Genomic DNA, 26795 nt, shown 5'->3' on the forward strand with positions numbered 1-26795 from the left:
ATTGCAGCGGCGGTGACAAGGCTCAGTGACTGTGGATCTTCCGCAGTATCAGCGCTTAATGAAATAGATATACAGATTTTAGGACGTTTGCAAGGGTGGTAGATATTGACAACACCACCAGACAGCTCACGCTACCAGTTATTCCTGTACCACGCACTTCCAACGAAGCTAGCCTTGAAGAGCTCTCTACCTCGACTGTGCAGTTGCCTCAAATCTTATTTACCACGCTGGAAAGCCGTTGGCTCAGGTAATATCGACCGAGACGAATGGATTCCGAATTCTCTCTCGTTCAGCCGAGGCCGAGGACTTTTTGCAGGACTACAACACAGCCACGCTTTTACCATTATGCTCACAGACCAGATATATGAGCTCATTCAGGGTATCTCTCAGTAAGCTTAAAGTGGGTGACCTCATATTTTACCACTAGAGATTTGGTTAGTAATCCTGAAGAGTGTTTAACATTTCATGCCGCAAGCACTTCAGGATAGGGTAGTATAGACAATCAATCAGACGCCTCCAGACATCATCATTAATCTTTTTGTCGTAGATATCGATGTCACTAACTTTCTTATAATAAACTTCCTCGATTTGGCTATGTTTAAAGTATCTAGCATGGCGGACCAAATGCCAACTATCTGAACAAATTGCCTCTTGCTATCAATGACCTAAGTTCTCCGTGCTGATATAAGCTCTCAGCCACAAGTCTCAACTGCAAATAACACATCTGGCTCACAACTTAGACCTTATACCACAATGCCTGACCAATTGCTACCTTGCTATCAATGACCAACTGCAAACTCAAAAGCCCAAGCAGTGTTTTTATCAACATTCGTCTGGTAAACAGGAAACGTCACGGAGTTTCCAGAGTAGGTATGCGAATACACTCCTCTATCAGTGGGGGCTGAGACTCCTCCATAGTGGCCATTATCAACAAATCCATAGGTATGGATGGCAAGACTGCCTGAAGTCGGGAGACCCACGGAGCTGAGGTTGTTTATGGTAATGTACCACGTACCAGTAGCGATATTCACGCCGGTCAAAACGCGAACCTTGTCTGTTCCGATAGTTGTATACACGTCCAGCGTCCCGTCCCCGCTCCCAGTCGTGGTGGCTCGAGTGCCGGTCATGTTGAGGTTGTAATACTTGTAGACTTGGTACTCGCCGTTGGGGACGTACCCTCCGGCGGTGCAGCTGTTGTCATCGGACTTGCCTAGCAGAGATGCCATGAAGTCGTGCAAGGCGCATCCGCTGAGCCAGTTTCCACGAAGTCCGATGTAGTTGTATCGCTCCAGACGCGAGATCCACCAGGCTGCACCTGTCGCAACCTGCTGTGAGAAGACGGCGTATTCGTTGATGTTGACTTGGTTGTCGGGTGCATTGTACTGCTGACGAAGTGCTTGCCAGTTACCATGGTCATTGGCCACATCGCCGGGTTCGTCATGCCACGTCCACTGGTCGGGAACTACCTTATTGGCCATGACATATTTCACAAATGCCACCCACCAACTGTTTGAGGTCGAAGGCTGTCCAGCACTGGAGGGACCGACGAGGAGGACATTTTTAAATGCGGAGGCTGATGGGAGTACCGGAGTTAGTAGAATTCCTCCGTGTTCAATCCATCAAGACTTACAGGATCGAATGCGTTGGTATGTGCGCTTCCACATCTGCAGATATTGATCTTGGCTGCGGCTCCAAAAGTAACCATCGGCTCTTTGTGTGCTGCGTCAGAATAGCACTGGCCAGTAGCATAATACAACACTTTCACTTACTCGTTCCAGATGTCGATATCCAAGCCGTCCAACATGTTGTTAGATTGCAGGTCACCAAGCAACTGGTTCAAGAACTTGTCGTAATCTGTCCAATCGCCATTATCGCCAGGCCAGGCCGTAGTTGAGGTTGCATGATCAGTGCCCCAGATATCGTGGGGCAAGAGCTGGAACCTGGCACCGAACTTGCGAGAGGTCAGATAGTTCTGCTTGGTCGAGTTGAATCGCGCGGCATAGGCCTGAAGGCCCTGAACCCAGCCACCCTCGTTCATCTGTGCGCCTCCGGCACGGGCATAGTTAAAGCCCATGTCAGCGTAAAAGTGATCGGGGATCTGACTTGGGGATTGGCCAAACCCGGAGTCAGGAATGCCGTAGATAAACCCAGAAGCCAAGTGCTTCGGCGACCCACGACCCTTGGAGAGGTCGACTGTAGCCGTGTTGGATGACGTTTGGCGGCGCTCGAGGGCAGACGAAAGGCCCAGCTGAGGTAGCGCTGCCAAGGCCACCAGGCCGCTGATAGTCAGAGATCGCATAGTTACAGGTAGGTGGGAACCTTGGAGAAGACGTAAGATTTTGAGAGTTGAGTAAGTAATGAAGATGTTGTTGTGATGTAGAGGCTTGAACAAGAAGCGATATATGTGTCGTGGGATCAAAACTATACTTATACTTGACAAATTAGGGGTATCACGGAACTCGGCAGTTTAGCTGGTTCCCGCACTAGTTACCCCATGGGGGAGGATGAGGCGTCCGGCATTGCCTCATAGGCTTCAAGGTCATGAACACTTCCATGCCCCGTTAGCAAATGCTCTAGAGGTTTTCATTAGTCTACGTACTCGAAAGATCCCAGTCTTAGTTCCGCACGTCTCTCCGGTGGGAGGCTTCGGTCTATAGGGTGGAGAAAGTCCGGTGGGAGAGGCGATGGTTGATCAGTGCGTATGCGTGCGTGCGCATGACCCAGGCCTAATATTGCGGGGTAGTATAGGAGAAGTTTTGATGCGATCCAATCATCTGACAAACTTGTCAAAGGGTGAGATGACCCTGATTGGTACGCTTTTTGCTGATATTTTATGGTATTAAAAAAGCAGACCGAAATTACAAAGGCATATCTAACATTGTCTGGCTTATAATCTTCTACCAATATTTTGCTGATGAGTTCGTTTGTGTCCTATCATATAGCTTTGACAAGCCGCAGAAAGCTATCGCTCGCTTTGTATGGCAAAGCTTGTCTAATGGCGTCGAGCCTTGACAAGACGAAACGTCTTGTTTCTGTAACCATGAGAACAGACTGCGGAATAAATGCGGTCACGGTATCTGATCCTCCTCATATACATGCTAACGATGTAAGACCTAATGAGTCCCACTCCAGCCGCGAAATGAAGATGATAGATGGATCATTATTGACTCCCTATAGTGTTCGTGGACAGTGAAATCGGGGTATTCTTGGAACTCGAGACCCACTGCCGCAGAAACATATCACATGGGGTGAATGAACTTTGAACCTGATTCAGCTGGAATCCTTCAAGTGTAGTCACAAGCTACAAAGTCAAGTCAATGAGAGATTTCGGTCGAGATGCTTGATCCTTTGCATCATCGGAACTGCTGGTTGGTGCATTCTGTCGATCGCTTGCGCTGACGACAGGATCATCTAAGGTCAGGTACAGCTGCAACAACCCAGCCTTACGATATGCCTCGGCTCTTTCTAGTAGATGAGGCACGGGGCTCCCATCATCCCGTGTATCGACATTAAAGTCTTGCGGCTCCTCTAGAAGCACGGTAGTCTTAAAGTCTACACTCAAAAGCTCTATCTCGAGCTCGCGCACGAATGCTATGTCCCCAAGGGCCTTGCTTGCTATTTTGAGGCCAATAGTTGTCTGATCTTGGTTGTAATCGCACGCGCGTCGACAGAGGGCCAATAGCCGGCCGAAAATCTCAATGACCTCGTTCGATATGCCACACCAAGTATTTGGAAGTGTTCCTAGTGGCTTAAGACTTGAACTGATTGACTAATGCTCAGATGATGTTGTTCCAAAAGTATCATCTTCTGGTAACATGGCCGGACGAAGTCTGTCCTGGTATTTCCGTCGTCTTTTCTTGACATTTCAGGGGTTTGAGCCACGGTCTACCAATGCAAGAAGCATCTCCCAGTAGACCAAATCACAAACGGGTCAGCTTATTATGCTATTGAACCTGAGCTTGTAGTATATCTTAATAGACCCAACGATGATTTTATTCAGTGTGGCTTTACTACTTCCCAATGATATACTACGTATGCTAGACAAGATAACTATATGCACCATTTATAGTCTAGAACATTCAAACCACATATAAATTATCTATATAATAGAATATTTTTAATACTATAGTAATTAATTAACTAAATATAATAATAGGGAGTATTAGTAAAATATTCCTTATTTTTATTAGATTTTAACAATATTATAAGTAGTATTTAGTAATTAGGAAAAATGGGTTTTTTCTTTACTTACCCTAATTACTTGGAACTCACTTTCTATACCGTCAATGCAACAAACGATATTTATTCCCACTTGGCCATTTAGGTACCCACCTGCCTGTGGATAAAAGATATAAATACAGCATGAGCGCCCACCTCTAAGTGCTCCATTTCCGCAACCTCATTTCAGCGAAAATGGCTTCCCCAAAGCCTTTTATCCTGCCCAAGCTGCCGAAAGAATTACGCGAAGCAATATACGCACATCTGGAAAGCGACGATGTCAAGAATCTACGCGCAACATGCTCGGCAATGGCAAAGCTCATCCCTTTGAGCTTTGACCGCGTTTTTATCTCAGCCAACTCTCTCAATCTCAAAGTATTCCGCGCAATTGCAGATGATGAGACTATCCGCCACCAAGTCACTGAGATTGTATGGGACGACGCACGCTTGACCACAGGACCAGAACTAGAAGAAGATCGAATGGAGTACGAAGAAGACGGCGTCGACCCAGATGATGCCGTGACCGATAACGGGTATCCCCTTTGGTTCAAAAAGGGTCGCTCTGATTACGGAAATCCTAGGTCTTACATTCTTCCTGATTATCTTATGGGCATTGAAGAGTCCTGGGCCTATTATAAACCACTACTCCAAGATCAGCGCCAGGTTCTCGCGTCTGATGCAGACATTAAGGCTTTTAAGTATGGCCTGCAGCGATTTCCCTCGCTTAAGCGAGTGACTATTACACCCTCGACTCATGGGAGAATACGAAACCCACTCTACAGAACACCTATGATCAGAGCGTTTTCCTCGCGGTTTTGATTACCCTGTGCCTACAGCATGGCCTTGGTATACTAATGAGCTGTCAGCGCCAGTCGATGTGCTCCCGTGGGTGTCGGAGGATGACAACCCCCATCAGGAGATGTACGGTCCTGATTGTACTGTTGAGGCCTACAGGGCTAAATGGCGTGGCTATCGGGTAGTGACTCGAGCCCTGGCGGAGCATGACGATCATCATATCACCGAACTTTATATCGGGGGCAATGAGGTTAGAAGTGGACTAAACTGCCGGATCTTCGATCAGCGCTGCGTTGAGTATGACGATCTGGTAACCTTGCTAAAGCGTCCTGGCTTCCGATACCTTAGCCTTGACCTTTTCACAGGCCTTCTCGAACGCGAGGACTGGGAGTCATACAAGAGCGGACTTCTGCACGATGCTTTGGCTCAAGCTAAAGATCTCGAGCACATATGCTTACGGAGTACCATGGAGATCACCGGTGGATCAAGTGAACAACTTGACGGGGAAGAAATCGAGAACTACGTCTTTCCGCTTCGGACTATCTTTCCTATTGATCAGTGGCCACGGCTTCGTAATTTCGGAATCTCTCATATGCTCGTACAACTCGATGACTTGATGGAGCTTTTTTCCGCTTTGCCACGAACTTTACGATCCGTCGAGTTGAGTAACTTGGCATGGGGAAGTTTGACTCGTCGAACCAGAGAGTTGCTGCGTAGTATGCGTGATGTCCTTGACTGGCGGTCGAGGCCTGTCGAAGAAAGGCACAAGGTACACATGGTCGTTTCTGGGGCGGCATTTGGCGATGGAGATAAGGATGGATGGTATGTCGAGGTTGACGACCTTGTCTATTCGTTTATGTATGGTGAAGGGAAGAACCCGTTTACTGAACACCCAGACATAATATATCCTTGGGAAGGGGGTGTTAGGCGGGATATATTTAACCCTAGTTTCAGAGTGCCACATACTAATGAGAATTTCTTTTTAGTAACTATGTAAAGTAGGCAATCAATAAGCATTCTTTTGCTTTTGGTACATTTCTGACCAAGACAACTTTATGTAGACTTACACAAGATTACATAGTCTCTCATAATAGAAAAAGTCATATTCTGTAATATTATGAAGCCAAATACATGAGAATTTATAATATATCATTGAGGATTGTCTTGATTTGGTCCAACTGTCGCTTTCTGAGTATATGATCCCTCAATAAGCTAAGCTTTGTGTCCCCTCTTTGATATAGAAATTAATGTCTAAACACCAATGCAGACATTGTAATCTGGCTGGAGCGCAGAATAATCATTTTTAACGGCAGGGTTCCACTTATAGAAATCGTTAAGTTTGATCTTATTGGTATTCGCAATAGCCCAACAACCGTCACCCTTCTTCACTAGGAGATAAGACTAACGTCTAGCTAGCTTTGACGCTGATATAAACGTAGTATTTAGGCTGTAGTGCAGAACAATTAGTTTTAACAGCAGGCTTCTATTTATAGAAATCATTAAGGTTAATCTTCTTAGCATTTAATATAGCCTAGCAGCTATCACCAGCTTGGACCTTATAGAAGCTATTGCAGTTCAACACTATCCCAGTCTGAATGGGTGACGGCGTAGAAGACGCAGTATTTGTAGCAGAGGCGCCCGTAGTTCCGGATTTAGCGGTGGCAGTGGTGGTGATAACGGGGACTGAATCATCAACACCCAGAGCATCGCCGTCTGGCCAAATTGAGACGCAATACCATGTACCCATTGCGAGCCCAGTGCAGTCTTTTCTAATAGTTAGATTCATGGAATAGAACTGGTTGATATTAAGAAAGTACTGGGCCATAATGTTTTCGCACGTGCTATAAGACATAACCTGTTGGTATCGTGTACAGTTCGCTGGGGTTCCTGCTGCGAGAGGGGTAGGCGGCTGAATATCCTCATCCAACGCTACAGAAGTCATTGGTCAGTATCGCAGAGAATATCACTGATTCTGAGACGGTAGGGCGAAGCTTACTTGGCGTAGGAGAGGCTAGCATCACACAATGCGATGAGTTGGCCGAGAGGGCGCATGGGTAGGTAAATGGGTTTGCGACAGCCTTGGCTGTTGTCGCCGCAAATGTCTCTGCGTCCTTTGACTCTGCCAATGATGGATTCCAAAGAATAAAATCCTGGCGGTTGTTAGATCGAGTATACGATATATTTTGAGGGACAGTTGTTTCAGACATGCACATTCCTGCGGGGATTGGTCCTAAAGATAGCATTGCATACCTACCTCCACAACTCATATGAGGGACAGAGCATTGGTCAAAGAAAGCGGAGCGGAACAAAAGCGAGTTAACACGAAGAAAGTCGTATAAGTATATTGCCCAACTAAACCAGAATACGACATTATTGATCTATTTGCCTTCCTTCAAGTAGCCAAAAGACAGGGTGGGACGGATGAACCCAGCCTCCTCGGGGAACACGCCGTAGTCCCAGACGGTGTAGAAGTTCTTCAGGAACCGAGTACCAAGCAAGGCGAAGCCCTCAGCCCCAGAATCCATCGGCGGCCAGCAAGCATCGTCTCTGTTTGCAAAACCAGGAAGAGCCAGTTGATCGCCGGTGACGTTGAGAAACCTGCTGTCACCGTAGTAGCCAACCTCGAAGGCAACAGACCAGTCCTTGGTAAACTCGCTGCACAGGGGAATATGGTCGCCGTTGAGAATTGCCGTCCAGTTCATGCCGATAGATTCGTAAACTTCGACGATCTTGGACTCGGGAAGTGTGATACCAGAAGCTCCAGTGTCAAAGACAACCCTAACATCGAGGTCGACCTTAGATCTGGTCTGGGAGCTGTTCTTTCCCTTTGTTGAGGCGGTAGTGCTGTGAAGTACGGATCTCCAGACATCATAGTCATTGAGGTTGGTGTTGATCGGAATATCAATCAAGTCGCCCTTGACGTACTCCTTCTCCTTGGACCCTCCTAGTGTGAGGAGGCCCTTTCCTGGCTTGCCCTTGGTATCGTCGCCATCTTCTTTCGAATAGTAAATTCCGAATCGAGGCTCGTCCACCTTCTTCTCCGCCATGAGAGTCTCGAAAACGGGTGTAGCGCCGCCATCAGCGATGCTACCAAAAGCCAGGCCCATGAAGCCGGCAGCGGCCAGCGAAGACCAGTTGCTCTCGTTGGCTGCAATAAACTTCGACTGCCAAGTCAGCCCATGCGCCTCGAAGCGCTCTTCCACGGTCGGGCCAGCAACTTTTCCTCCGAGATAGTCGATGGAGGCGTCCTCTCCCGTGTATTTGCCAGTAGAAGATGCGGTGAAGTTATACCCGACTCGGTCCTTGTTGTAGTGGGGACACTCCGTGGCGCACTCGCTATCGATCATCCAAGTCGAAGCACTTCCAGTGTCGAAGAGAAGAAGGAAGTCTTGCTCGGGCTTTCCGACGCCGACCTGAACCATTTTCTATTAAAGTTAGTTTTCGCATGTACGACACAGTCCGATCAACATACATAGCCATCCTTGATGACCATGGGCATGTCCAAAACGGCAGCTGAGGCAGCGCCGAGAAGGGTCGAAGTCGCCAAAACGGCCGAAGCGAAACGAGTGACAGAACCCATTGTTGTATGAGGTCAATGACGAGGTCGAGCAAATGTGAAAGGGGCGGGATAGGTCGTCAACAAATCGAAGGTTGCTGCGATGTCTTATAGGCAAAATACACCATGTGACGTATTGCGCACAGAACGAGATTAAGTGGCTAGTGACTCCATAAACACGAACTAATCTCGGCTGTTGTAGCTATTATTAGGATGCGCAAAGCTAAAGGACGGCATTTGCTTAACATCCCTTGCATAATCTGCATTTATGCACTTCACAATCCGTCCATATATCTAAGCCCATCAGATAGCTCGAATCATCTCTCACTGTAACTCACATCGTTGTCAATCACCTTATCACAGCAAAAGTCCCCAATCGACAGTTTTCTTTTCCAATTCGAGCGCGGGCTCTTGGTGAATGAAACCCTGATACATGAGGCCAGATGTCGCATGCCAAAGGAACCATAGAATTCCTTATCTGTTGTGGTGATCTTACCGATATTCACATCAATTGATAGGAGATCGAATGTTCAGTGCATGATGTTTGTGAGACATGCTAAAAAACTTAGCGCTTGTGCAGTCTTGGCTTGATACGAGCAATCTCGATTTTTTAGTGGACAGGATTACGCTGTAGCCGGAGATGCCGAGGCATGGACTCATACTCTATTGGTGGCTTCAGCTTCAGGGTAGCAAAATCTGTCTTTAATTTTTGTAAACATACTCTATCCAGAATACTTTCGAACACTCTTTCAATTGTCAGAAGTGTATCAGAGACACTTGCATCGTGAGAAAAATGGCCATATTGCTTGGTAGGAGACTAACTGGCAGATTGGTGCATCTGTAGCCAGAAGGCCTTAATAACTATGGGGCAAAAAGGTACATTTTCTTCGCTGTTAGATGAACTGAATTGAGTGAACGATAATACTTTCTTTCTTGCTGACCGAAAAACAGTGATTTAGACCTGCTCTCAGCCTCTGGCTTATATAACCTATGCGAGATACCTGCGGCTTGCTCCAGGAAGCAATTGATGTTCGATATGTAGTATTTAAACTTCACGTGATCCAAGACATACGTCACAGTTACGTATTATTTACTGTACTGCCCGTCTAAACGATTAACCTAACTTTAGGAGGTTCCGCATATTGTGTGATGAGAATCGTGCAAAGTCAGTCCGATGAAAACGCGAATTTGAAAACCGGCTTGAATGCCGAAGTTAAAATTTAAGGAAGACGCATAAATCTGTCATGATTGGCGGGATTTAAGCATCTCCGTCCGACGATAAAAGTGTCCAATCAATAGCCGACATTAGTCTCGGCAATGACAGCGAGCATACTTGTTCTAGAAAGGTTCGAAACCTACTTCTCAATGGCTCTAACCGTCTTTGGACTACCACTTCTTCTGAATAATCATGACAAACGGTGAGAATTTGCAAGCCGACCGGGATACGACCTGTCAAACTTGGCCCCAACACAGTGCTTGACGTTTCCTAGGCGGACATGACGAGTGTTTCACGGCAAACCCGGACCACCTGACTAATGTAAACACTCTATCTTATCAAGAATTAGCGTGGAGTATGGAGTCAAATCGGCGAACTGTGAGGATCTTAACTCATCGTAGCATGAATCAGCTACCATGGCACCCACCATCTGCCCGGCGTTATTGCGTAGACAGTATAGTCTTCGGCCCTGGTTAACGGAAATGTCTTGGTTTGCTCCATCGATGAAACCTCATGAGCTAAGGTTCTCGAAAGCATACAATGGGGCGACAAGATCGGGTTTTCAACAACCAACTTCTTAAGAAACCAGATTCCCTCACCATCTATTGACATTCCCATGCCAGTCATTATCAATCTATAAAGTGGATCGTAATTTCCCAGGCTCATCATGCGCTTCTCATCTCTTTCGGGCGTGTCTGCCCTTACCTTGGCCGCTCTCACGGCACCGGCCTCATGCAAGCCCGCCGATTCTACCTACGATTACATCGTTGTTGGCGGTGGCCCTGCTGGCCTGATCACAGCTGAGCGACTCTCCGAGGCCAACAAGAAGGTGCTGCTTCTCGAGCGTGGACATGGTCCAACCGTTGCAACTGGATCCAATCACACTCTTTCTTGGGACTCTTCGCTCACCCCGATCGACGTTCCTGGTCTCTCTTCTGCTGTTGGTGGACTTGATCTATGGAACGAGTATATGTGTGATGATACTGCTGCATTGGCCGCTTGTGTCCTTGGTGGCGGTGTCACTGTCAACTACATGGTCTTTGTGCATCCTCCTGCTCGCGACTTTGACGACAAGTGGCCCAAGGGTTGGAAATGGAACGATGTTGCACCGGCTGCCGACAGACTATATGCTCGCAATCAAGGCACTCTAGTCCCCTCCAAGAACAACGAGCGATACGACCAGGGACTCTACAACACTCTGTCTGGCTTTTTCGATATGCTGGGCTGGAAGTCGGTTGACATGATCAAGCAGCCCAACGAGAAGCACGAGGTTTACAGCTGGCCATCCTGGAATGTCAAGAATGCCCTGCGAGCTGGGCCCGTCAGGACTTATCTCCCCCTTGCCCAGAAGCGAAATAACTTCACTCTTCGCATGGGTTCCAAGGTCATTCGCGTTGTCCGATCTGGCTCACGAGCCACTGGCGTCGAGGTTGAGACTGCTGCAGGTAAGAAGGAGATTGTCAAGCTTTCCAAGAACGGTCGCGTTGTTCTTTCTGCTGGCGCCCTCACAACTCCTCGCCTGCTGTTTAACTCGGGCATTGGCCCCAAGAAGCAGATCCTCACGGCTAAGAAGGCTGGTGCCACTCTTCCTGCTGAGAGAAACTGGATCAGCCTTCCTGTCGGCGAGAACCTGATGGACCATCCCATTTTCACCTTCACCGTCAAGACTGGTGGTGCTTGGGGCATGCTTGACACTGACAGTGTCTTGAACGGCACCGATACCAAGAACATTGATCTCTATGAGCAGAAGTCCTCTGGAGTCCTGACTCAAGGCCGCCATCGCATGATCTTCTTCAGCTCCAACAAGGGTTCCGATGGTGTCACTCGATACTTCCAAGGATCGTGTGCTGCTGGAGGTGATGGCATCGCTTCCATCAAGGTCTACATGACCCACGGCCTGACCTCCACCGGTGTTCTGGGTATGACTGAAGAGGGCAAGACTGTCATTGAGAAGTCTCCTTACCTGCAAACAGATGGAGATGCCGAGGCCGCGAAGGCCTTTGTTCAGGATATGGTTGAGAAGATCACTGATTCTTCATCTGGATTCGTTCTTCAGAAGGAGAGCAACACCACAGCTATCATCAAGGCTGTCACTAGCGGGAACCACTATGCCGGTACTACCAAGATGGGTACTGATGATGGTCGCAAGGGAGGCTCTTCAGTTGTTGACACCAACGCCAAGGTATATGGCATGGACAACCTTGTAAGTGTGGCTTGTCTCTTTCTACCGATCTACTCACTAATCATCTCTAGTTTGTCTCTGATGCTGGCATCCACCCCGACCTTCCTACTGGTAACATCCAGACTATTGTCATGGTTGCCGCCGAAGCTGCAGTTGCTAAGATCCTTGCTTGTTGAAGAACCTTAGTTTTAACAATGGTAAAAAAGGGGCCCTGGTAAATACATAAAGTAGTACTAGCGGAACATATTGGAGGTAAATTTATGCTTTAAAATATTGTAATAAGTGCGCTGTAGCATCTAAGTAGGTGTTTTTAGACACTTTTGACCACCTCGATGCAGACCTTGCCGAAATGCTTCATGCTCTCCAAGTATTCGAAAGCATCCCTGGCCTCTTCGAGGCTGAAAACCCGCCCATCAATCACTGGCTTAATATTGTTGGCTTCAATTGCACGATTCATCTCCTCAAATTGCACGCGAGGGCCCACGTATGCGATACGTGTAGTGCAGAACCTGAAAAACATGTCCATAAGAACTGGCTGCTCTTCAGGGTGAGCACCAGCCCGTACTCCAACGACAGAGATAAGTCCGTCCATCTTCACCGCAACCAGGGACTATCAAGTTCCGGCAAGTTAGCAGTAGCACATCAAAAGCACGCGAGTCCCTTCTATACCTGTTTTAGAGTCGCACCGCCTCCGATTTCGACCACGACGTCAACTCCCTCCTCTCCTGGCGTAAGAGCCTGCGCTTGGGCACCCCAGTTCTCAACTTCGCGATAGTTAATGACATGGTCAGCCCCCATTTCTTGAAGCTTCTTGGCTTTTTCAGCTGAGGACGTGGTCGCAATGACTTTGGCGCCAGCTGCCTTGGCGAACTACAGTCCGAGTCAGTTTGATGTTTTTGGCTCTGGTTAATATAGGCAACTGAGACTTACAAGGATAGCAAAGGTGCTTACGCCGCCAGTTCCCTGTGTGAGAACCCACTGCCCCGGGAGTAGAGGGCGACCTTGGGCACCAAACAGAGCGTTCCAGGCAGTCAGCCCTGCCACTGGCAATGTGCTACCCTCAATAAAGCTGAGGTTGCGTGGAAGAGCAATCACGTATTGTGCTGGAATGACGACATACTCTTGGAGGACGCCATGATAAGCGTTTCCCAATAGCAAGTTGATGTAGTGCGGCTTCATCGGACCAGATTGATGTGCTCCGTTCATGATTGTCGTGACTCTGTCGCCGATCTGAAAGTCCTGGATATTAGACCCGATGGCTATAATAACCCCAGATCCATCCGAGACAGGAACGACACCTTTCAAGGCATGTTCGAAATGGCCCTGGATGCATGTTAGTATAAGCCGAGGCGGATGGGGATAGGGAAAAGCAAAGACAGACCCTGGTGGTGCCGACGTCGTGGTAGTTCAAGGAAATAGCGTGGACTGGATTGACGTGAGCAGGAAAGAAAATGACCGGAACAGAGTCAATGAATTGAGCGATCTCCTACCCTTTATCATGACGTCGTTGGGCCCAAGTTGAGGGATAGGCGCCACCTGCATCTCAAGCCCCAATGGGCCATCGAATCGCTTAACCACCCACTGTGTCGATTTCTGCGGAAGGGACATGTTTGAAGTGAAGTTAAGGATATTTCTGTCTGGCTAAGGGAAATGGACAGGCTTCTATTTAAATACTTGACTTCATCCTGGGAATGTCGGCCGTCCCAGTTATTCCGAGACCAAGAACTCTTCCCGGTTAGCTAGTCCATGTCTCTCTTGGAAGCTCTGATGGCAGGGCAGGGTAGATTATCATTGGCCACGAGCCTGACGCTAATGCAACTTGCTTAGGTATGGGGACAAGTTAGTTCTGAAGCTGCAGGTGGCCTGATGCTCATGTAGCTTGCTTAGATTAAAAGATATACGATAAATAAGTAAGTTCTGAATAAAGCCCGAAGCGGCCAGAGCCCCGGGTTTATAATGATGACTATCATTGATTGGCCAAGAGCCTGACGCTAATGCAACCTGCTTAGAAATGGAGCCAGTTAGTTCTAATCCGAGCTCATTGTGGGTCCCCAGATTCTCGCCAGAAGTTTATCACAGACATCTCAGCGGGGTGAAAAAGGAGCTTCCCTAACTTGGCGACATTCTCAGCTCTTGAATATGACGGAATCTAGTCCGCAACAAAACAACACGGCCATGAAATATCCAATTATCGTGGATGCGGTCCCTCTCATTAAGCTGAGTGACATGGAGCAGCGTAGAGAGATACGTACCGCAAGCGAGGACTGGACTGGCATAACAAGCAGTGCTGAGAGACGCAAGCTGCAGAACCGCCTCAACCAAAGGGCATATGGTGAGCATTGGTTGAATTTTGGAAGCTGGGTACCTGCTTATACTTTGGGATTGCAGAAAGAAGAAAAGCGTCAAGACGATCAGCATTACATCTAAAGCAAGGCAGCAGACCGCGTTACGTTTCCATGGCCACAACAGATACGCCGGATGCGCCGGAACCACCATCTGCTCTTCAGTATCTGAATATGATAAAACCTCCCGCAGGCTTCAAGCCTAGATCGGGATGTCTACTGCTCCGCCCGGACGCCCAAGGCGCAATCCGCGAGTTCGTCAAAAAGGCCTATGAAGATTATGTGCTGGGTTGCCCGCAGCCATGGTGCTTGTCAACTCTCATCCAGGTCAACGTCTTCAACGCCCTTGTACAGAATGGTATCGCATTGGGATTCTCAGACCTTTGGCAAAGAAAGGGTGTCATCTCTCCTTTCTCTATAATTGGACCAGTGCAGTCCTGTGACTCTTACCCGCTAAATCTTCAGCCAACAGCCTTGCAGAGGACTGTTCCCCATCATCCGTGGATTGACCTTTTCCCAATCCCCCAAATGAGGGATAATATCCTGCTCTCACTCCGCCACCTGGATATGGATGAGCTATGCGGCGACCTGCTTGACGTTAAGCCTGGCTTGGACGGGAAGCCGAGCCTGATAGTCTGGGGAGACCCTTGGGACCTCCGTGGATGGGAGGCAACTCCTTTATTTTTACAGAAATGGGGGTGGATGCTAGAAGGATGTCGAGATATCCTTCAAGCTACTAATCACTGGCGTGAGAGCCGAGGAGAGGACAAAATACTCTTCTAGAGGGTAGACAATAAATTTGCATTATAGCGTTCCTTGTGATAACAGATAAGTCTGAGACTCATTGGTTTATGCATAGAGTTCGCTATTTAAGCATCTCCCTGCCACCTGTCCTTACTGTCGAAGCTTACATTCAATAGACCCCCACTGGTTCTTAGTAGCATGCCACCAACCGTCATTGATAAACCGCGGTAAGCACTTTCTGTATGTCTGAAACTCCGCATGCAGGTCCCCGTTGGCTGCTCGGCCACACTGCCAGGCCCCCCCGCATTGAGGTTTGACATTGTCCCAAAATCCGTTGCATATACCGAGAACGTCGGGCACGCCATCGGCGCCGATGTAATAGCGGAGGCCGTTTACTGGATGGTCGTCATAAGTGCAAAGAGATGTGTTGACGGTGGCCAAGAAGGTTGCGAGGGCGGTGATAGCTGAGAACTTCATTGCTGGCTTTGAGATGTCAGGTCAGCTTGGGTCAGAGTGAGGGAAACGTTATACATACTGAGTTGGAGCGTTGTTTTTATAGAGAGAGATAGAGATGTGTTGTAGTGAGTTGGATGAGAAATGTTGAAGGGAATGGCTGGCTACTTATAGCTCCTGGACACAAGTTGCGCGCAGAGGTGTGGACACACTGGTAACAGAATTTGACCACGAGAATGGTTGGATGAATCTATAATTGGTCAAGATTCAATTACAGAAAGTGATCGAGATCCGTAGCGTAGTATTAAACGGCCAATGCTAACTCAAGTTCCTCGTTCACAGGTACCCAGACCTCGAAAGACTGGCGGTCCAAGTCTCCATCCCAGAGGCGCAAGGGAGCCTTATGGTTATCATAGCTATGCAGTTGCAGATAATTACAGGCCATTCCCGAGCGGACGAGTGAAGAGGCGTTTTGTACAACTATCCCTGTATGTGGAGTTATAGATCAACCTCTACTACTGGAAATGCCAAGAAGAGGTAACATTGCAAGTGCTGAATGCTTATGACGAAACGAGAGAGACGGGCCGAGAACTACGTATCACGGTATACAGTCAGTTAGGACCTGCAAGGCCTGTCTACCTGGTCTATTCGTCCCAGAAACTATCATTCAACAGAGAGATGATGCTGTTATTGTTGTCGCGGGGCCACTGGAAGCCTTGGCTCACACCTTGTGGCTTCTTTTGCAGGCAATTCCAGCGTCAAGTCCATGGTCTGTATCAGCAGATCTTGCAGCGTCTCCGCTGAAACGCGCGAAACTGAAGGTTTCTCGCAATATGGCACCAACCCATCTTCCCATGTTAGTCACAACCTCCGGCTCTTTGAGTTCAGACTTCGAATCTTCGTCTTGGGCTGGCGATTTCTGATTACGAGTGGTTGGGACATTATAACACCGATATTGTACCATTCTGTGTGACTGACTGGCAGTATATCCCTTGCCACTTGCAGAAAAAGAACACTCGGCTGGTCCTGTCATGGACTTGTTAGATTGCAATTCCAATCGCCATGTTATGAGATTGTTTAGTCTAGACACTGCCAAGGCGCAAGAGCATTTAAAAACAATATTTGAGTTGTTATTCCTACATAAGTTGCAAAGAAGTATATCAAGTCTTGGAAGGAGATGGGGCTCTTGGCTATCGGTGATTTCGGGGTACAAACTTTAAATGATCTTTGCTTGCCATGATGGTACCTTCATGATCTGATGTTTTGTGGAGGTAGCTCACAAGCTAATGACAGAATTGGGTAAGACCTAGTGAGGCTGTCATAATAGCCAAGGAAGTTTCACGAAAGTTCAGGCCATTTATGACTGACTATTTATATCACCAAACTCAATACTACCGGCTGTGAACTTGATAACCATCATACGAGTCGTTTTGACCCAGCGTTAGTATCATACCAAATCGCCGTATCCAGGAAATCAGCGCTAGATTCGGGGTTTAGTTTATACTGCGAACCATCAATCCAGAATTCAGAAGAACAGTGATAAAAAGGCTTCAATTCTGCTAATCATGAGAATCATGTCCCTCCCAGAAATTCTCAACTACTACTTATATTAAACTATTTTAAAAATGCCCCAGAGAATTATTATCATTGGTGGTGTTGCGGGTGGTATGTCTGCGGCCACCCGTCTTCGGCGTCTCGATGAGTCAGCCATCATTACTGTATTCGAACAGGGAGCTTATACCGGCTTCGCCAACTGCGGCATCCCCTACGCGCTGGGCAAGGTTATTGAGCATGACGAGGAGCTGATCCTACGCACACCGGATGACTTTAAGCAGCGATTTAATATCGATGTTCATCTTCACGCTGAAGTCGTCAGTATCAATCGTGAAAAACACTCAGTCAGTGTACGGACTGGAGGAGATGACTGCATTCGTCAATTTGGATACGACAAGCTCATCCTTGCCCAGGGTGCCGAGGCACTTCGCCCTTCATGTGCTGGGACGGAATTGGACAACATTGCCACAATGCAGACAATTGCTGACCTCCAAAAGGTACATGATTTGCTGTCACATTACGATGCAAAGCACATATGTGTGATCGGAGCCGGATTTATCGGTATCGAGGTGGCTGAGAACTTGCGAAAGCTTGGACTCGAAGTTTCAATAGTCGAGTATGGGTCGCATGTCTTTCCGCCTATTGATGGCGAGATGGCTGAAATACTTCACTCAGAACTCCGTAACAACGGAATCCAGCTATTTCTGAACGAATCAGCCCAGAAGATCGATAAATCCCAAGTCATCTTATCTAGTGGATGCGTACTACCCGCTGACTTGGTGATTTTGGCTGCAGGGGTCAGGGCAAGAACAGGTCTGGCAAGGCAGGCTGGTTTAGTATTGGGCGCGACCGGAGTCAGCGTCAACACTCACATGCAAACCTCTGACCCTGACATATATGCAGTCGGAGATATGGTTGAGACACAAAACAATATCATGGAGAAGCCAGCAATGCTCGCCCTGGCTGGCCCAGCCAACAGACAAGGTCGAATGGCGGCTGACCATATCTGCGGCAAAGCGGTGAATTATCGTGGTAATGTTGGCACATCCGTCTGTCGGGTGTTTGGTCTGACGCTCGGCTTTGTCGGACTTTCGACTCAAGTACTCCGTCGACTTGGTCATGATCCTCTTTCGATCACGGTGCACCCCCCTGATCATGCAGGATATTTTCCAGGTTCACAAACTATGACTATCAGACTTGCCTTCCGGAAAGAAACAGGCCACATAATGGGAGTGCAGATTATAGGCAGGGGTGGTGTTGACAAAAGAATCGACGTTTTGGCGACAGCTATGCAGTTTGGCAGCACGGTCTTTGATCTCGAGCATCTTGAGCTGGGATACGCACCACCATATGGCTCGGCAAAGGATGCAGTCAATATGGCTGGCTTTGTGGCATCTAATGTTCTTCGTGGAGACTGTAAGATTGTTCAAGCTGAACAGCTTACTAGAGAGAAACTCGACAAACTGCAAGTTGTGGACGTCCGCTCCCCCGAGGAATTTGCTCGTGGTCATCTTCACCAGGCAGTCAATCTCCCGCTCAACGACCTAAGGCAACAGTCGGGCACCCTGGATAGGTCAAGACCAACTATGGTATACTGTCAAGTTGGTTACCGCGGCTATTTGGCTTACTGTATTCTCAGACAGTTCAGGTTTGGCGTCGTTAATCTGGACGGGGGCTTCAAAACAGTAGTTCAAGGAGGATATCAATCGCTGTATAGTTGAAGTCTGCTCTCAAGTTGCCTTTACTAAAGAGTAGTGATTGCTCTTATACACTCCGCTTTTTGCACCCTGGACCATACCTCTTTGCACCAAACCAATTGCGGTGGCTTTTTTTAAAGGTACATCAGTCTTCATAGCTTATGCTCACCTTTGCACCTATGTTCCTCGTACTCCAGGTCAGGCTGGCCCTCCCAGTGTAAGGTCTCTAGGTCACTCGAGTTCCCAAAGATGTACTTTGCACTCGCATCAGAATGAGGACCTTGGGGATGGCGTTGGGCCGCTGCAGCCTCAACAAGTAACTGGCATTGACTGGCCCGCTCCACGAGAGTCATGAGGAAGCACGTCCCACCAACTGTCGCACCAGTTGTAAGGAGACCATAATTTTGAAGAATCATAGCCTTGCCCTTGGGTCGTACATACTGTTGTTATTACCAATCGTGGTGAAGGAATACAGAATCTCCAAACATTCCTAAAGCAGCGCCGATCTTGCCACCTTCTTCTTGAGTGACGAAGACACCTCCAAAGTCCTGTACATCATCAGAATAAAATAACCAAGCAAATAAGCTCAAACATAAACACGGTAAACAGCCTGGGCATCACCGTAAAGGTAAGCAGCGTCTTATGTGATCGTTTCTATTGGTCGCCCAAAGACACTCCATACCATGCCATGCACGCTGTGGGTATGGCATGCGGCGACAAAATCTGGTCTCAAGATAAGACTGGCTCTACTACAGCGAACTGAGTTTCACGGCTTCCAGAACGACCAAGGTATCCAGTCACTTTGTCTGCCCAACTGGGCCAAGGCAAGTCGGCCGACCCTGGGGGAGGTTAGGTCTTGACAGTGTGGACTATCGTGAATCTAGAATGAGCTATTATAATAGCTCATAAGCCTTGTTTTCTCCCGTGAGTGCCAAGGCGTATCGGTAGTGCAAGCACAGGTCGTCCACCCTGCCATCCTACCCAACATTGTCAGCCGCCCTGCCCCATAACTGCCCCCTACCTGTAATTCAAAACCTGGCCCTAAACCCCAAAAGAATATTCCGTGTATGGGGCTGCCGTTAGGTTAGATCCTCGGGCACATAGCTTAGTCCTTTCCACCGCCAAGAAAACCATATGTGAGAAGCCGGCATAACAATCGTAAACTGCTAATCATACAACTCAATAACTAGCAGAATAACCCACAGTAAGCTTGCATGTCAGCAGCCCCTAACCTCATTCAACTATTCCGGGATATACATATAGTCTAGATCACATCTAGTAGCATATGTTATTTATTCCGCGCCGTTCATATCTATCTTCTAAGTCAGGAATGAGGCAAGAGAACAACTCTCAGCGACTACTAGAAGACGATAAGGTAGTGATTAGGACATTCACAGCGAGGGCGATGCCTAACGGCCCCCAATTTGCGTAATCTCAGCTGTATTGGGATTGAGATCCTTTTAGGCAGCATAACCTACTATTTAAAAAAATAATGATTTAATAATAATTTAAAAGAAATAAATATTTATATTTAAATAAAAAAAACAATCTCTACTTTGCTATCTTTTATTACAAAGCTAACCAATATGTCTGGAATCGACAGATCTAAGTTGCTGAGAAGACCCTCGATGGAGTCGCAGCCGATGTCACTACCAAAGCTTTGACATACCTAATACTCGCAATCAATCCAGACGGCGGTTCCGATCAGATAATCCAAGTCCTCTTCACTAGCCAGGACCCACCTCCTATAGACTTCAGTACATTGCACCAGATCGTTAAGACCCAAATTTGTGCCTCTGATGCGGACGTGAAAAAATACATCATCAGGGCACTTCAAAGCATCACCGGTAAAGACTTGTCCTCAAGCCATTCTGAGTTTGTTAAAGGCCTGGTCCGAACATTTGACGGCCGGTAAGTTTCTAATATTTCAGACTTTAGGTATATGCTTTGCAACAAGAGGCTACTATCCTGCAGCTTGCTTCCTGTTCCTACTTGGCCAAGCGAGATGCCCATGCCGGAGTTGCTGGCAGCCATTGTCAAATTACATCCGCCTGCAAAGATGTATCGATTCATGACTAGGCCGATGCTTTCAGTAAAGAAAGTTTCCTGAGAATCAGGGCTTCTCAGTCAGAAATGGTTCTTTGTATTCTCTATCATGCGGCTATGGCTGCTGACGCCGGCTACTCAATGACAATGCCCATGGCAGTCGAGGCGTTGAATGCATTAAAAATTTATCGTCAAGACGAGGATGGGAAGCCTTTCCAACTTGTAGAAGTTGTCCAGGGTTGCCGCGGTCTCATCATCTGGAGTGAGAATGACCGGTCGTTCCGCATTCGATCTCCCCTTCTTGGCGACTACCTCAAACGTGAGGTCTTTGGGACCGACTACGATAAGCGATGTGTCACCGCTTCACACCGCTATCTATCATCTGAAATTTTCGCAAATGGGGCCTGCAGATCGTCTGCTGCTCTCAAATAATGCTTCCGGGAAAATAGGTACCTTTGGTTCGCATCGGGATTCCTCGGTTTGGGGTTGGCCAAAGCTGTCCCGGAAGCACTTGTGCAAGACTTCAGACAGCTTTCGTCTCGAAGAGGATCAATCGAATCATATCAGCAGGCAGCTGAAGCAAATCCCTTTGAAAACGAGACCAGTTATGATGAACTTGAGGAATATCACGAGCACTGGCATTGTTTCACTACTGGATAAAGCCCGCTCCACTTGGCGGCGCTTCCATCAGCTCCGGCATACTTGATCGATGTACTAGTGGCATTTGGAGAAGATCTTGAAGCCCGAGATTGCCTTAGGCGTACCGCGCTTCATTTAGCTGCCGAGACAGAGGGCGATATTAGTATCATGGAATCTCTCGTCGAGGCGGGCGCTAATGTGTTTGCCAAGGACGACGATGCAGGCGATACGCCCTTGGTTAATGCCGTCATACACCGGGGCCCTGCCTCTGTTAAGTTTCTCTTGGGGAACGGTGCTGAAATCAGTGAGCTTAATGACGGTATTCTTAAGCAGTGTCGACAAGAGAACCCAGGTGTTGCGGTCTATCTGCAGGAGCTAGGCATCGACGTTCTAGCTGCTGATGAGAGTGAGGCTGAAGATTTAAATAGTAACCAAGTTTAATGAAACCAACCTATTATTTACCTCCTTTTTATCTATACATGCTCATGCTTCTAACTTCTTACTTTTATTTTATTATTATTATATTTTACCTCTTTGCCTTTTGTTCTAGGCTTAAGATATTATGTTATAAGAGAATATAATATAAAAGTAGTAATAATATATAATAGTATATATAAGCCAGTTTTAAGTAATTAAGATAGGACTAAGAATAAATACCAAGACTTAATTAAAGGTATATAAGTATTAGTAAAATTACTAGCTTGTAAATAGTATTAGTCTTATTAGTAATATATAAACTCTAACTAAGTTATAAGGTTTATAATAATATAATATAATATAATATATATATTATAATAAAATAAATAATAAAATCGTATTAATTTACCTCTAAGGGCCTTTCTTTAGTAATAGTCCCCTTTAGGCTTTTAATACTATTAAAGCTAAAGAGGCAGAATATAATAGCAAGGTCCTTAAAGGGGAATACTTTAAATTACATATAAGCAAGGTAGCAGCAGCCATCCCAGGCATAACACCAAGTGAATCTGGATACAAGCTCTTATCCAAGCTTTTTGCAGGCCTATCAGAGCCTACACACTGGTCGTTAACAGATTCTCCGACCACTCGGCGATCTGACCGCGAAACATGCACGGGGCTCGCATGGGCACAAACGCGCGTGAGATCCTTTTGACAAGGCGGACTGCATTTTTGGCGTAAAGGTTACACTGTAATTGCAGAGGGGTTTAGGTGTGGATGGCCCCCGTTCATCTAACTGGCTGTGCCTGAGCAGGGGAGCCCACCCCCGGAGCACCGTGCCGCTCAACCACTATCAGTTGGTTGTGGGGGAGAAAAGGAGCATTAGCCTCCGACACCCGCTTCTGGAAATAACGGGAACTTGAACAAATTGGGTAATACAGCAATCTTAGGTGAAGGGAGCGCGTCGACACGAGGCTCACCGAACATACGGCAGAAGTACGAGCGTAAGAGCATACGAGCTAATAAACCCGAAATGCCAGTGTTTTATAAATGTTGTTCGGCTCTTGTAGAATGAAGAACTCTGAGTTTGTTTGGGATAGAGGAATCTTTTCTGTCGCAGATTGATGGTAAGCATTCTGGGATGACTTACAGACAACTTAGATACACGGCCCGGGTCTCCGTCATCTAGAAGGGAAAGGCACAAGGTTCGTTCCGTCCAACATAGACCCCTGCAAGGGCACATCCCATTTTGCTTTCTTCCAGCGCCCAATGTAGCACCTAAACACGGCATCGGTCCTTGGTCATTTTCGACAGCGTCTTGGTTGATCATGGCTCTCATTGGTATATGAATGCGGCTTCTGTCGTGTTTTTCGAGATCACGGTTACCGAGATCCTACCCACGACCTTCACCAATCGTCGACTGGGGTTTCGTCATCATGGTTTCCCACCGCTCTTTATGGCTTCTGGCCCTAGCGCCTCGTGAGTTTGAATATGCTCTTCGACAGTTTTAGAGTGCTGACCTTGAGAAGTTACCCAGTATGTGTCTGCTCAGCAATCAACACCAGCACCTTACACCGATCCCGGCACTGGGATCGTGTTCGACACATGGACCGCATCCCGCATGACTTTCGGTTTCAGTTTCCCCGAAAATGGACAGACCACCAACGCCGATGAGTTCATTGGATACCTCGTAAGGCAATATTCGAAACCAATAGCTCTTCTTTTCTGACCATGTAAACAGAATTGCGCCACTCCCAACGGGGAGGGCACAGGATGGTGCGGTCTCTCCTACGGCGGACCCATGACAAACTCGCTCTTACTCTTTGCCTACCCTCACGATGGCGATATCCTTACCGCCTTCCTTTGGGCTAACGCCCAGGTCGAGCCTGTCCCGTACGAGGGCGAGGCTGTTCTGACCCAGATCTCTTCCAGCATCACTGAGGATGGCTTTACTCTTATCTACCGCTGCCAGGGATGCACTTCCTGGTCACAAGACGGAAACTCCGGTCAATTGGCGACCACGTCTCCGGTCGCCGTTCTCGGTTGGGCCCACAGCACCACGAATGTGATTAACCCTGAGTGCCCCCGTGAGGCCCGGATGGTCCAGCACGAAACACAGAGCATCTTCGGTGGCCAACTTACTAGCAACGCTTTCAATGGTGAGTATGACAAGTGGGCTAAGCTCGCCACTAAGGTTGTCGAGGGCAACTGCGACGGCGGTGGTGAGGAGCCCACTTCCACCGCCACCGGTGAGCCTACCTCCACCGCTGCACCACCCACCGGTACCCCCGTCCCGGACGAGACATACGACTACGTTGTTGTCGGCGGTGGTGCTGGTGGTCTCCCTGTCGCTGACCGTCTCAGCGAGGCTGGCAAGAAGGTCCTTCTCATCGAGAAGGGACCTCCATCCTCTGGCCGTTGGGGCGGTACCCGTAAGCCAGACTGGCTTGAAGGCACCAACCTGACTCGCTTCGATGTTCCCGGTCTATGCAACGAGATCTGGGCCGACTCTTCCGGCATTGCCTGCCCCGATACCGATCAGATGGCCGGTTGTGTTCTCGGTGGAGGCACCGCCATCAACGCTGGTCTGTGGTGGCGTCCCAATCCAAAAGACTGGGACTTCAACTTCCCCGATGGCTGGAAGGCCAAAGATATGGCCAAGTACGAGGGGCGTGTCTTCGGTCGCATTCCTGGTACACGTGTCCCATCTATGGATGGCAAGCTATACCTCGACCAGGGTTTCAAGGTTGTCGCTGGAGCACTCGACCAGGCCGGTTGGGATGAAGTGAACGCTCTTGAGAAGCCGGCCGCGAAAAACCGTACTTATACCCACCCACCCTTCATGTTCTCCGGAGGTGAGCGCGGGGGCCCCCTGGCTACCTATCTCGTCTCTGCCAAAGCGCGGAACAACTTCAAGTACTGGACCAACACCCAGGTCAGGCGTGTCGTTCGCTCCGGCGGTCACGTTACCGGCCTTGAGGTCGAGCCCTTCGCTGGCGCCGGTTATGTCGGCACTGTCAAGCTCACTCCCGAGACTGGTCGCGTTATTCTTGCGGCTGGCACTTTTGGTAGTGCTAAGATTCTCCTTCGCAGTGAGTCTTGTCTTATCCGTAGGCTGTCAGAGTTTGTTGGTTCTAATCATGCTTCATAGGTGGTATTGGCCCGGATGACCAGCTCAAAATTGTCGCCAACTCTAGCCGCGATGGTGGCTCCATGATCGCCAAAGATCAGTGGATCAACCTCCCTGTCGGATACAATCTCGAGGACCATACCAATGTAAGTGCATATGACAGAGTCATCAGGTTGTCCGGCTAACAGTATGGTAGACCGACACAGTTATAAAGCACCCCGACGTTGTGTTCTACGACTTCTACAAGGCCTACGATGACCCTATCCCAGCTGATGAGAAGAAGTACCTGGGTCAGTATGCATGATATTATGCAACTTAGCTATGAAGTCTAATTTGGAGGTAGATGGGCGCTCCGGTATTCTCGCTCAAGCTGCCCCTAACATTGGCCCGGTCATCTTTGACGAGATTTCTGGTGCTGATGGCCGCGTCCGATCCATGCAGTGGACCGCTCGTGTTGAGCCCAGTCTCGGAGAGACTAGCAACAGTAAGTACCGCTTGACAGTTGGTGCAATGTATGAGACCAGACCTAACTCGTGAATCAGAGTCCATCACCATTAGCCAGTACCTCGGCCGTGGTGCCAAGTCACGTGGTCGCATGACCATCACCAGTGCTCTCAACACTGTCGTCTCTGGTAACCCCTACCTAAATGACCCAGAAGACAAGAAAGCTGTTGTGACTGCCCTTGACAACCTTCGTGAAGCGCTTTCTGGCGTTAAGGGTCTGGAGTGGCTCCAACCCGCTCCTGATGTCACCTCGCAGCAATACGTCGATGATGTAAGTGGTTCATGAATCTTTGATGGTGTTCAAGGCATGATCTAATGGTACATACAGATGGTCGTCTCATGGAGCAACCGCCGTGCCAATCACTGGATTGGAACCAACAAACTCGGCAAGGATGACGGTCGCCAGGGCGGTACTGCTGTCGTTGACCTTAACACCAAGGTCTATGGCACCGACAACCTCTTCATCACTGACGCTTCCATTTTCCCAGGCATGGTCACCACCAACCCCAGTGCCTACATCGTCACCGCCGCCGAGAGGGCCAGTGATGCTATCATAGCCCTTCCCGTCTCCAAGGCCCAGGGGCAGTACCAGCAGTGCGGTGGCATTGAGTGGACTGGGAACATGCAGTGTGGCAAGGGCTTCTACTGCAAGTCGCTCAACCCCTACTACTCTCAGTGCTACCCTGATGCCTAAATGATAAGGTTGATAGGGACTGCACTGCATCAGGCAAATCACCCCATGTATATACTTTCATCACAGTTCTGGCATCTTGATACACAATGGCAGGCCCTCGACTAGTAACATCGACTAAGAAACCTCTGCGTCTACGCGACATTCACTCTATCATCCCGTGATCAATCGACATAGGCTGTGTGCGTCAGCAGTCCCTTACCCGACGCGGTAATGTCCATACGCACCTCATTTCGATCTAGACCTCGGCTTCGGGTCCTGGTTACCTGCGTTTCGTCCAAAAGTTACGCTAAATACATTTAGAAACAAACATGCCAAGTAACCTAAGATGATTATTGCTAGCTCACAGTTGAGTATCGTGATTGGAGGGTCACGGTGCTATAGAGCACGGCCACGAGTCATTATCCAGCCAACAGCGAGTAAGAAACATCAGACACCGATACTACTTTGGCCAGCACCCCTGCAATACAAGTAGAAATGGTAGATGCATAATCCCCATGAGGGGACAGTCGCACGCTTAGTGGAGCCTCGGAGGCTGCCCGCCCGCGTTTGGCAGTCTCCTTTCGGCAGCCATCGGAGGCATGATCTTCAGTGCCGGTTGCCAAAAGAGGGAA

General features: G+C 48.3%; 12 protein-coding genes across 12 annotated transcripts; 6 read left to right on the top strand and 6 right to left on the bottom strand.

Moving 5' to 3' along the window:
- Positions 1-724: 724 nt before the first annotated feature.
- Positions 725-2577, bottom strand: FOXG_15831 (uncharacterized protein). Its single transcript, XM_018395946.1, has 3 exons — positions 1770-2577; positions 1631-1710; positions 725-1573 (listed from the first exon to the last, which is right to left on the bottom strand). The coding sequence occupies exons 1-3, from the start codon at positions 2297-2299 to the stop codon at positions 780-782; spliced, it is 1404 nt and encodes a 467-aa protein (XP_018256255.1). The 5' UTR covers positions 2300-2577; the 3' UTR covers positions 725-779.
- Positions 2578-4413: 1836 nt separating this feature from the next.
- On the top strand, positions 4414-6010 carry FOXG_15832 (uncharacterized protein; the record flags this gene model as incomplete). Its single annotated transcript, XM_018395947.1, has 3 exons — positions 4414-4950; positions 5001-5064; positions 5091-6010. 3 exons carry the CDS (start codon positions 4414-4416, stop codon positions 6008-6010), a joined length of 1521 nt encoding a protein of 506 aa, XP_018256256.1.
- Positions 6011-6544: 534 nt separating this feature from the next.
- On the bottom strand, positions 6545-7220 carry FOXG_22144 (uncharacterized protein; the record flags this gene model as incomplete). Its single annotated transcript, XM_018402542.1, has 2 exons — positions 6545-6942; positions 7010-7220. The coding sequence occupies 2 exons, from the start codon at positions 7218-7220 to the stop codon at positions 6545-6547; spliced, it is 609 nt and encodes a 202-aa protein (XP_018256257.1).
- A 50-nt stretch (positions 7221-7270) lies between these two features.
- FOXG_15833 (uncharacterized protein) lies at positions 7271-8718 on the bottom strand. The gene is made up of 2 exons (XM_018395948.1): positions 8486-8718; positions 7271-8438 (listed from the first exon to the last, which is right to left on the bottom strand). The coding sequence occupies exons 1-2, from the start codon at positions 8591-8593 to the stop codon at positions 7392-7394; spliced, it is 1155 nt and encodes a 384-aa protein (XP_018256258.1). The 5' UTR covers positions 8594-8718; the 3' UTR covers positions 7271-7391.
- Positions 8719-10452: 1734 nt separating this feature from the next.
- Positions 10453-12178, top strand: FOXG_15834 (uncharacterized protein; the record flags this gene model as incomplete). The annotated part of the gene is made up of 2 exons (XM_018395949.1): positions 10453-11988; positions 12039-12178. 2 exons carry the CDS (start codon positions 10453-10455, stop codon positions 12141-12143), a joined length of 1641 nt encoding a protein of 546 aa, XP_018256259.1. The 3' UTR covers positions 12144-12178.
- A 99-nt stretch (positions 12179-12277) lies between these two features.
- FOXG_15835 (uncharacterized protein) lies at positions 12278-13575 on the bottom strand (the record flags this gene model as incomplete). The annotated part of the gene is made up of 5 exons (XM_018395950.1): positions 12278-12577; positions 12637-12837; positions 12898-13290; positions 13349-13392; positions 13458-13575. The coding sequence occupies 5 exons, from the start codon at positions 13573-13575 to the stop codon at positions 12278-12280; spliced, it is 1056 nt and encodes a 351-aa protein (XP_018256260.1).
- Positions 13576-14053: 478 nt separating this feature from the next.
- FOXG_22145 (uncharacterized protein) lies at positions 14054-15137 on the top strand. Its single transcript, XM_018402543.1, has 2 exons — positions 14054-14299; positions 14356-15137. The coding sequence occupies exons 1-2, from the start codon at positions 14107-14109 to the stop codon at positions 15090-15092; spliced, it is 930 nt and encodes a 309-aa protein (XP_018256261.1). The 5' UTR covers positions 14054-14106; the 3' UTR covers positions 15093-15137.
- Positions 15138-15203: 66 nt separating this feature from the next.
- Positions 15204-15530, bottom strand: FOXG_15836 (uncharacterized protein; the record flags this gene model as incomplete). Its single annotated transcript, XM_018395951.1, has 1 exon — positions 15204-15530. The coding sequence occupies one exon, from the start codon at positions 15528-15530 to the stop codon at positions 15204-15206; it is 327 nt and encodes a 108-aa protein (XP_018256262.1).
- A 1601-nt stretch (positions 15531-17131) lies between these two features.
- On the top strand, positions 17132-18781 carry FOXG_15837 (uncharacterized protein; the record flags this gene model as incomplete). The annotated part of the gene is made up of 1 exon (XM_018395952.1): positions 17132-18781. The coding sequence occupies one exon, from the start codon at positions 17132-17134 to the stop codon at positions 18779-18781; it is 1650 nt and encodes a 549-aa protein (XP_018256263.1).
- A 128-nt stretch (positions 18782-18909) lies between these two features.
- FOXG_22146 (uncharacterized protein) lies at positions 18910-20791 on the bottom strand (the record flags this gene model as incomplete). The annotated part of the gene is made up of 3 exons (XM_018402544.1): positions 18910-19197; positions 19231-19305; positions 20750-20791. The coding sequence occupies 3 exons, from the start codon at positions 20789-20791 to the stop codon at positions 18910-18912; spliced, it is 405 nt and encodes a 134-aa protein (XP_018256264.1).
- A 99-nt stretch (positions 20792-20890) lies between these two features.
- On the top strand, positions 20891-21883 carry FOXG_15838 (uncharacterized protein; the record flags this gene model as incomplete). The annotated part of the gene is made up of 2 exons (XM_018395953.1): positions 20891-21122; positions 21522-21883. 2 exons carry the CDS (start codon positions 20891-20893, stop codon positions 21881-21883), a joined length of 594 nt encoding a protein of 197 aa, XP_018256265.1.
- A 1259-nt stretch (positions 21884-23142) lies between these two features.
- On the top strand, positions 23143-26383 carry FOXG_15839 (uncharacterized protein). Its single transcript, XM_018395954.1, has 8 exons — positions 23143-23335; positions 23386-23546; positions 23598-24948; positions 25008-25132; positions 25183-25276; positions 25330-25470; positions 25529-25761; positions 25819-26383. Exons 1-8 carry the CDS (start codon positions 23206-23208, stop codon positions 26182-26184), a joined length of 2601 nt encoding a protein of 866 aa, XP_018256266.1. The 5' UTR covers positions 23143-23205; the 3' UTR covers positions 26185-26383.
- Positions 26384-26795: the final 412 nt, after the last annotated feature.

This window comes from Fusarium oxysporum, chromosome 8 (genome assembly GCF_000149955.1).
Source record: "Fusarium oxysporum f. sp. lycopersici 4287 chromosome 8, whole genome shotgun sequence".
NCBI classification, from domain to species: Eukaryota; Fungi; Ascomycota; class Sordariomycetes; order Hypocreales; family Nectriaceae; genus Fusarium; species Fusarium oxysporum.

Coding starts and splice junctions, on each gene's coding strand:
- FOXG_15831 (XM_018395946.1), bottom strand. CDS start 2,299: ATGCGATCTCTGACTATCAGCGGCCTGGTGGCCTTGGCAGCGCTACCT. Junction 1,711..1,769: donor GATATCGACATCTGGAACGA/GTAAGTGAAAGT, acceptor CAGCACACAAAG/AGCCGATGGTTACTTTTGGA. Junction 1,574..1,630: donor ATACCAACGCATTCGATCCT/GTAAGTCTTGAT, acceptor TACTCCCATCAG/CCTCCGCATTTAAAAATGTC.
- FOXG_15833 (XM_018395948.1), bottom strand. CDS start 8,593: ATGGGTTCTGTCACTCGTTTCGCTTCGGCCGTTTTGGCGACTTCGACC. Junction 8,439..8,485: donor TGGTCATCAAGGATGGCTAT/GTATGTTGATCG, acceptor TAACTTTAATAG/AAAATGGTTCAGGTCGGCGT.
- FOXG_22145 (XM_018402543.1), top strand. CDS start 14,107: ATGACGGAATCTAGTCCGCAACAAAACAACACGGCCATGAAATATCCA. Junction 14,300..14,355: donor CCTCAACCAAAGGGCATATG/GTGAGCATTGGT, acceptor TTGGGATTGCAG/AAAGAAGAAAAGCGTCAAGA.
- FOXG_15839 (XM_018395954.1), top strand. CDS start 23,206: ATGCGGCTTCTGTCGTGTTTTTCGAGATCACGGTTACCGAGATCCTAC. Junction 25,133..25,182: donor ATCTCGAGGACCATACCAAT/GTAAGTGCATAT, acceptor ACAGTATGGTAG/ACCGACACAGTTATAAAGCA. Junction 25,471..25,528: donor TCTCGGAGAGACTAGCAACA/GTAAGTACCGCT, acceptor CTCGTGAATCAG/AGTCCATCACCATTAGCCAG.